General features: G+C 54.4%; 1 protein-coding gene across 1 annotated transcript; it reads right to left on the reverse strand.

The window, feature by feature from the left end:
• Window positions 1-5,252: 5,252 nt before the first annotated feature.
• On the reverse strand, window positions 5,253-8,168 carry TMEM121B (transmembrane protein 121B). Its single transcript, XM_066381127.1, has one exon. It carries the CDS (start codon window positions 7,987-7,989, stop codon window positions 6,265-6,267), a length of 1,725 nt encoding a protein of 574 aa, XP_066237224.1. The 5' UTR covers window positions 7,990-8,168; the 3' UTR covers window positions 5,253-6,264.
• Between the last annotated feature and the right edge of the window lie 484 nt (window positions 8,169-8,652).

Below are 8,652 nucleotides of genomic sequence, written 5' to 3' on the forward strand. Positions count from 1 at the left end.
ACTTTGGTAAGAATCCCTGCTGGTTATTTTGAGTCACATGTTACCATAGGTTAAGAAGTTCCTAGTTTCTGAGTTCTTGTAGTAAGATCTTGACAAGTAGCAGCAGGACCACCCAGACTTACGTCCCAGACTGTCAAGTCCAGATCCAGTGACAAAAGACTAGGTGAGGGAGTGCTGTAGATGGGATGTCTGTCCCTCAAAACACTTGCTGAAATCCTAACCCCCAAAGTGGTGGAGGTAAGGGTGGGGCCTCATGAATGGAATTAGTACCCTTTTAAAAGAGACCCCAGAGGGCTCCCTCTGCTTTTCTGCTGTTAGAAGACAGCAAGGAGGTCAACTGTGAACCAGAAAGTGGGCTCTCACTAGATACCAAGTCTGCTCATGCATTAACCTTGGACTTCCTGTCCTCCAGAACAATGAGAAATCAATGTCTGCTGTGTATAAATGACTCGGTCTACGGTACTGTGTCACAGCAGTCTGAGCAGACTAAGACAGGGAGAAAAGGCACGGAGCCCTCCCAGCCACCCCTTTTGGGGTCCATCTCTTCAGTCACCCTGGAGGTGGGTATCATTGTGTCCAGCTGCCTACCAAGCTCTCTGTGAAGAAGTGCTTGTTAAGTGTCCAGAGTGTGGAATATCATGGTGGACTTCCTCGCTGGGGCCAGGGCTCTACCTAGCAGCAGAATGGCCCAACCAGTGTTGTCCTGGCGCCTGGAAGCACGCTTCCATTTGGATCACGTTCCCCACAAACCTTGAATTCTAGCTTTGCTGGCCTTTGGGGCCAGGTGTCTTCAATCAACATTGTCCACTATGTCCCCTTTATGTCCAGGACTGCTGCTTTTTTCCCCTAACAGCTTAATTTTTGAGCTATAATTCACATGCCATACTACTCACAATTGACCCTGCACAGTTCAATGGCTTTGAGGCATTCAGAGTTCAGCAATCATCAGCATAATCAATTTTAGGACGTTTTCTTACCCCGCAAAAGAAACGTGGCACCCTTTAATCATCATCCCCAAACCCTCTAACCCCGCCCCTATCCCTATTAATCATCACCCCCAAACCCTCTAACCCTGCCCCTATCCCTAGGCAACCACTAAGCTTTTTGTCTATGGATTTGCCTGCTGTGGACATGTCATATATAAATGGAATCATAGGGTTCCCAGGCTCCTTGACCCTCCCTTTAATGTTATTTCTTTGTTGCTTCTACATTCCCTGTCCCTTCCCTCTGTACCCTGGTACCTAGATTCCTTTCCTAGATGGAATAGCCCCTTAGGTAGTGAGCACTTTAGCATGAATTAGTTTACTGGCTCCTTTCTGAATAGAAAGAAGATACAATAGTGCTCTGAGAGGACACAAGGGAGCAGAAAAGAGAAGGGGAGGCAAACTGGCCAGCCCCCACTTTTGCCTGCACACTGACAGCATGTCTTACCAGCTGACTTCTGCTCAAAACTGTTCCATGGTGCTCACACAATAGGAAAACCAGCCCGCTTTTTAGCCGGAACTATCCAGCTTTAATAAAGGACAAGCCAAGCCTGTTAACAGCTGAAGTCCATGCCTGGGTAGTTTTAGACCAGACAAACCTGGGTTCAGACCTGGATTCCCTGTCCTAGATGTGGCACTCAGCATGCTTCTCCGTCCTTCTGGACCACAGGAAAATGGAAACAAAGTCGTCTTGAGGTGGCTGTGAGAAAGGAACGAGCCAGGGAGCGCCAAGGGCCCAACAGTCAAACAGCGTCCAGCTCCGGACTCCCACTCAGGGCCAGAGCTGCAGCGCCAGATGCCACCCACAGGCAGGCCCGAGTGCAGTCCCATTGCTTTCTCATATGTGCCTTGACCAGGAGGCGCCAGCCGAGCCAGTGGCCCCTTGCTCAAGCCAGCAACCCCACATTCAAGCTGGTGAGCCTGTGCTCAAACCAGCGACCTCAGGGTTTTGAACCTGAGTCCTCACTTTCCCAGGTCGATGCTCTATCCGCTGTGCCACTGCCTGCTCAGGCAGTAAGATCTTGTTTTACATCTAGATGTAGGAAGAAATGAAGTCATGGTCTTGGTTCTGTAATTAGTTCCTGTGTAAATTTTGTCTCTTTATTATGATTATAAAAATGTCTTAAGGGGAGAGATCTATTTTTGCATATACTGTATCACCTCATTTAATTCTTGCCACAGCTTTGTGAGGTAGGTAATATTTCTCCTGTTTTATAAGTGATGAAAATGTTCTAAGATGTCAGATAAGGAGGGCCCAAAGCCACATCTCACTGGAGGCAAGCAAGCATGTGCCAGGATCTGACATGCTCTAACTTTGGAATGGCTGGAAGCCTATAGGGCAACAACATAGAGTGGTCTGGATAGTGCTGGCTGTCTCTGTGCTACAGAAAACAAAAACTATGACTTTGTTTTTGTGCAGACTCAATGATATAGCTTAGATTTCACAACTCTTTGTATTAAAAAAAAAATCAAAAACAGCCTGACCAGGTAGAGGTGTAGTGGATAGAGCATCAACCTGGAATCCTCAGGACCCAGGTTTAAAACCATGAGGTGACCAGCTTCAGCATGGGCTCAACCGGCTTGAACACGGGTCACTGACTTGAGCATGGGATCATGGACATGACCCCATGGTCGCTGGCTTCAGCCTAAGGTAGCTGGCTGGCTTGAGCAAGAGGTCACTAGCTCAGCAGCAGCCCCCAGTCAAGGCACATATGAGAAAGCCATCAGTGAACAACTAAGGTGCCGCAAGTATGAGCTTATGCTTCTCATCACTCTCCCTTCTTGTCTGTCCCTGTCTGTCTCTCACTAAAAAAAAACAACAACAAAAAAAACCCCATGGCCTTGTTCTCATTCATACTTAGTTCTCAATCTTTCCTCCTTGGTAAGTTATTTTTAGAGAGAAATGGGAGAGAAAGCTCCTGGTGGCTGGGCAAGTTATTCTCAAACTGCATCTGAGTTAACTCTGCCTGCAGAAGCCTGGCTAGATGCCCCCGTCAAGGCCAAAGCCACACTGCCTCCCTGAATAGCATGCCACTGTCTAGAAGGAAATAGCCAAGGTATGCTCATGATGTTAACACAAATGTATAAAATGGTGACAAATGTCACAGTGACATTTAAGAATTTAGTAAGAAAAACAGGACAGGAAATATCTTAAAACAGACCACACATAAGCTTGTCACAAGTCTCAAGTATTTTTAATTTTCAGAACAGAAGCTGGTTTTATTTTTAAAAGGAGAAGGTGGAAAAAAACATGACGAATGCTAGTGAGGTGCCGCTTCCCATCTTCCCGACTAACTGCACGCTAGCTGTCTATGGAAACACGGAATGAGAGTCAGAACGTGTGATCGCAAAGCGGCCTTCAGAAGGTCTAGCCCAAGCCCTTTCCAAAACAGATGAGAAGTCAGCCACTCAGAGCGAGGACACGCCTTCTGGGCCTGGATCCTGAACGCTGTTCCTGCCTGTGGACAGTGCTTCCAGCACCAGCCTCAGCAGACCGTGCACTCCTGTTTATCTGGTACCAGGGGGGACATCTCCAGTTTGACCCCCACACTACAGATGCCCCTACAAGGCAAAAAAAAAAAAAGAAGAAGCTTTAGGGGTCATTTCTTCTTGTGAATGGGGCAAGGGAAGTAAGTAAAAGGATTCAAGGAAAACACACCAGAAAGAAGGAAGGAAGGGACTGACTCCTGAGCACAAGGCGCCTGCACCAAATGTTTGGAAGAGGAGGGAGGTTGGGAGGAGCAGACAGACAAATCTACCAGAATTGGCCTGGTTGCCATCAGTTCCTCAATGTACCTAGGGAAGGGGCAGCTCGAGAGCCTATCACAGCTCCCATGAGAAGCCCAACAGCACTCAGAGACTGTGCACTCGGCCAGGAGACCACCGTCCAAACAGTACAAAGGGGAGGCACAGGGGGCCAGCGAGGAACAGGCTCACGGCTCCCTTCACTGTCACCAAGACTACGTAGCCCAGGAGGAGCAAAGCTGGAGGGAGGATGTGGAAACAGGGGAGCAGCTATGGGGGCCACCCGGATCCCAGAACTCTGAGTGCTAGGAACTCAAAGAGAAAGAAGAGGTGTGTCAGTACAGGAAGGAGAAAAGGCAGGGGAAAAAAACAACCCCAATGAGCTGCAAAATCCAATCAGCTCATGTTAAACCTGGTAGGGGGAGGGGCTGAAAGCATAGACAGTGAGTGCACTGAGTGTAAACGTTTTTTTCCCCAGAGTCCCCACTGTGAGAGTAGGGGGCGCTCGGGAGACCTCTGGTTAAACCATCAGCCCCTTGTGTTTCTGTCTACATGGATGTCTTCTGTCAACAAGCCCCAAGAAGTTGGGGTAGAGGAGCCCCAAGCAAAAAACAGAGGCCCAGGAAGCAAAAGTGAATGACAGTCAAAACTATAATCCATGTCTTTTTCTGGTCTCTTTTTCAGGTTTTTGTTTGTTTTGTTTTTGTGGGGTTTTTTCTGTGTGAGAGAGAGGCAGAGAGAGGAACGGATAGGGACAGACAGATAGGAAGGGAGAGAGATGAGAAGCATCAATTCTTCATTGCGGCACCTTAGTTGTTCATTAATTGCTTTCTCATATGTGCCTTGACCAGGGGGCTACAACAGAGTGGGTGACCCCTTGCTCAAGCCAGAGGCCTTGAGCTCAAGCTGGTGAGCCTTGCTCAAACCAGATGAGCCCCTGCTCAAGCTGGTGACCTTGGGGTTTCAGACCTGGGTCCTCCGCATCCCAGTCCAATGCTCTATCCACTGTGCCACCTCCTGGTCAGGCTCTTTTTCAGGGTTTATTACACCACACAAAACTTCCTTTCACAGGAAGGGTGAAACAAGAGATCTTACAATTTCACCCCCATCCCTGTCCTATTGTGGGGTGGAAGAGAGTATCTCCTGGACTTGCTCCCAGCTGCACTCTTACCTCCCCTAAAAATACTCTACTTCTCCTGCCTCCAAGATTTGAAGAGTGATGAGCACATCAAGACCGTTAGTGGGAAACCCTGGATGTCCCTCTTCATCAACCTCAGCAAGAGGAACATCAGGGAAGAAGGCTGGGCGGTGGTGGGTTTGCTCCCAGTTGCATGAAACCTGCCTTCTCCCTGGAGATGCTCTTAACCAGACCAAAAACAAAGGTCACCAACACCGTTTCTGATCTACACCAAACTTCCTTGAGGGAAGACAGAGGAGGGCCTGTGGGAGGCCCAGCTTCATTCTAGGAACCCCACCAAAGCTGTTTTTCTGAGCCAAGATCTAACCCAGCCAGCAACAAGCCTCAGGAAGGATAAAAGACCTGGGTGCAGAGGGAGGAGGGAGGAGGGCACACTAATGGCTGATACTCCACAGACCCTGTAATAACCTTGACTCCAAACCCCAGCTGGATTCAGTGGCCACTTTGAATGCAACTTCTGAGTATTTTGTCTTTATTTTTTTTGCAAGCAGCATCAGTGTATGACGCACCAAAAGTCAAAAGCATGGAGGTAGAAATGCTCACTCACCCAAGAAAGGGTGTAGTTTGGTCCTTAAGAGTCTGAACCCTCCCTCCTCTCCCTAAGCTGAGAAGAGAGGAGTAGGATTGAGGAAGATCTTGGGTGAGCTTCTCTCCTGAATGAGAACAACTGGGAAGCTCCCAGGAGCCCAGCTCTTTCTGGGAATTCATGGCCACAGATTCAGTGAGGATAGAGGAGGGTGGTGATATATATGGTGGGGAGGGCAGGGCAAGGGGCTACAGGGTGGACACAGAGAATATAACAATACACATACATAGAGCCATAGACTGCATCTACCATTTGGAAGAAATCCAACAGACACATCAGGGGACAGTGGATTCTGAGGCAATGTCAAGGCATGGAACAACAGTCACTATACACAGCTTAAAAGAAGCTGGCACTTCCAAGCAAGATGGAGGGCCCAAGGCCTGGGCCTGGGTACCTTATTTCCTCCATTCCCCTCCTCCACACAGTAGTAGGAATTAGGGAGGAGGTTGGCAAAGTAAGAAGCAGAAATATTCAGACCCTTGAAGGCTAGGATTAGGGTCAGGCTTGGAGAAGGGAAACTGTAGTGAGTGGACCTTCCTCCCTCACCACTAGCTGCTGATCTTCCTTCAAGCAGTCTTGAACCGGGAGTGCAAAAGGACACAGTGGCCCTTAGTCTCATTAACAGTTGCCTCTTCCAAACAGAGCTTCAGATAATCCAGGTGAGAGAAGGTCGGAGGACAAGGGAGCTGAGGTCTCTCAAACAGAAAAGCAAGCCGCCCTCCCTCATTCTCCTCAATTCTGGGAGGCCACGGCTAGGGTGTTGACATAGCCATGGGCCCCCCCTCATTCTCTGAGACACAGTGACTCAGCTGGGAGCCTCCCTGAGGTGGTGGCGGCAGTGGCATAGGAGGCGGGGCAGAGGGTGGAGCACCATAGCCCCCTCTGGCCCGACTGGAGGAGGCCCGACTCCCTGTGTCCCAACAGCCCTCCAGGGCCTCCAGGCCTCGGCATCCGAGGAAGAAGAGGTTCTTGAACATGAAAATGGAGAGGGGCTGCTGGTAGCTCACCACCAGGAGGCAGCGCAGAGCCAGCAAGGGTACGTCCACCAGGCAGCCACCCAGCAGGCGCAGAAGGCTGCTGCAGCTGCCGGGCGCTGCGGACTGGCCCCAGGGCAGAGCTGCAGCCGCGGCTGCCGCGTTGAGCTCGTACAGCCAAAGCACCGGCGAGGAGAGGGTGAGGAAGTAGACTGCAATGAGCAGGTAGCGCAGGTGTGCGGGGAGCGGCACGCGGCCTTCCAGCATCAGCTCCACCAGGGTGAAGCTGTCGAGTAGGTCCAGACACGTGCCCAGGAAGCAGCCGGCGGCACGGTGCTGCTGAGGCTGCAGGACCAAAGGGCCCGTCGAGCCCTGGGGGGCGCCTGCCTCGTTGATGGCCCTCACCAAACTGTACAGCAGAGGCACCGACAGAGCCATGGTGAGGCGGAAGCCGGTGGTGCCGAAAGGCGCGCGCAGCTCGATGAGATCCAGGATGGACGTGCCCAGGATGAGCACCACCTTGGGCGTGAAGGCGATGGAGTAGATGAGCCAGGCCAAGTAGGCGAAAGCGAACTCGCCCACCGCTGCGGCCGCCCCCGGGCCGGCCCCGGAACCCCCAGCGCACCCGCGGCCGCCGCGCGCCTTCGCCCCGGCCGCAGCCCCAGCGGAGGAAGCCGGCAGGTGCAGGGGCGGTGGGGCGTGGTGGTGGTGCTGGTGGGGGGTGTGCGCCCCGCTCGCCGCGTGGCCCTGATGACCTCGGCTGTTCTTGGCGAAGAAGATGGCCCAGCCCACCACCACCACTAGGTCGGTGGCGATCCAGGAGCACCAGTACAGGTCGGTAACGGCGATGAGGTACAGGTCTAGCAGCCCTCCCTGTGCCAGCAGCAGCACCACGGACAGCGCCTGGTAGCCCCAGTGGCACCCGGGGCTGGGCACGCAGCCGTGGCGCCGGCCTCTACGGTCCCGCGGGGTCGGGCGGGCGCAGCAGCAGCAACAGCACAAACAGCAGGAGGCGCCGCGACTAGTACCTGTGCCGCCCGCAACTCCGGCTGAGCGGCCTGCGGGGCCCCCGACGCCCCCGGCCGCGGTGCCCCCGCCGAAGTCCGCGGCTGTCATGCTGCAGGAGGAGGTGGGCGTGGAGGTGGAGGAGGAGAGCGCGGCGAGCGCGGCGTCGGTGTCCGGGACGCCCCCCTGTGCCAGGGGCCCCGGGATCCCCACGGCAGCAGCGGCGGCGGGCACCAGCGGCTTGCTGATGCTGACGCTCTCGTCGTCGTCCTCGCGCTCCGCGCCGGTGCTGCTGCTGGGGGAGCCACCCACTCCACGTCTGCCGCCGCTGCCCCCCCGGCTCGTGCTGGCGCTGCTGCTGCTGTCGCCCGAGCCTCTCCCGCCACGCGGGGAACCCCCCCGGAGGAAGAGGGGCTGCGCCCGGGCGGCGGCTGGGGGCGGCAGGAAGGAGCCGGGCGTGGACGAGACCGAGCGGGGGTGGCCGAAGGCTGGTTGCATTGTCTTCCCGGGCACTGCCAGCCGTTCCCTGTCCGCCAACCCCGGGCTGGCAAGGCGGTCGGGGAAGCCGGGCCAGCCGCCGCCGCCTCCTCCCAGGCGGCGGGAGTCCGACCGGAGTCGGGCAGCAGCGAGATCCGGACTGGACCCACCGGACCGGGCGAGCCAAGTCCCAGGTGGCTAGGAGCTCGGGTTGGCGACGAGCTAAACCCGAGAGGAGACGGCGGGCGCAGCGGGGCGGGGCGAGCCCGCGCGGAGGGGAAGGAAGCTGGCTGCGGGGAAACCAGGACTGGATTCAAGGGGGAGAGGAGGCGGAGATCAGAGGAGGGTAAGCGCGGCTTTCTGGATCAGCCTGGAGAAGAGAGGAGTGACAGAGACAGGGGTGGGAAGCGCTGTGGGCCCGTGGGCCCGGAAGTGAAGAGGGAAGGAGGAGGTAGCTGCCACGAAGAGGATGGACAGGAGGTGGTGGTGGTGGTGGTGGTGGTAGTGGTGGTGGTGGGTGGGGGTCAGCGCTGGAAGAGCCAAAGGGAGCACAGGATTTCTAGAGAAGTCGCTTGGGTGTCCTATCAGCAGAGCTCCTGGAGTATTAGTGCTTAGGGACCACATGGACTTGATCTCAGTAGAGACCATGCTTCCCGGGGCCATGCTGAGACCACAGGTGCAGGC

This window comes from Saccopteryx leptura, chromosome 4 (genome assembly GCF_036850995.1).
Source record: "Saccopteryx leptura isolate mSacLep1 chromosome 4, mSacLep1_pri_phased_curated, whole genome shotgun sequence".
In the NCBI taxonomy this organism is placed as follows: Eukaryota; Metazoa; Chordata; class Mammalia; order Chiroptera; family Emballonuridae; genus Saccopteryx; species Saccopteryx leptura.

Coding starts and splice junctions, on each gene's coding strand:
- TMEM121B (XM_066381127.1), bottom strand. CDS start 7,989: ATGCAACCAGCCTTCGGCCACCCCCGCTCGGTCTCGTCCACGCCCGGC.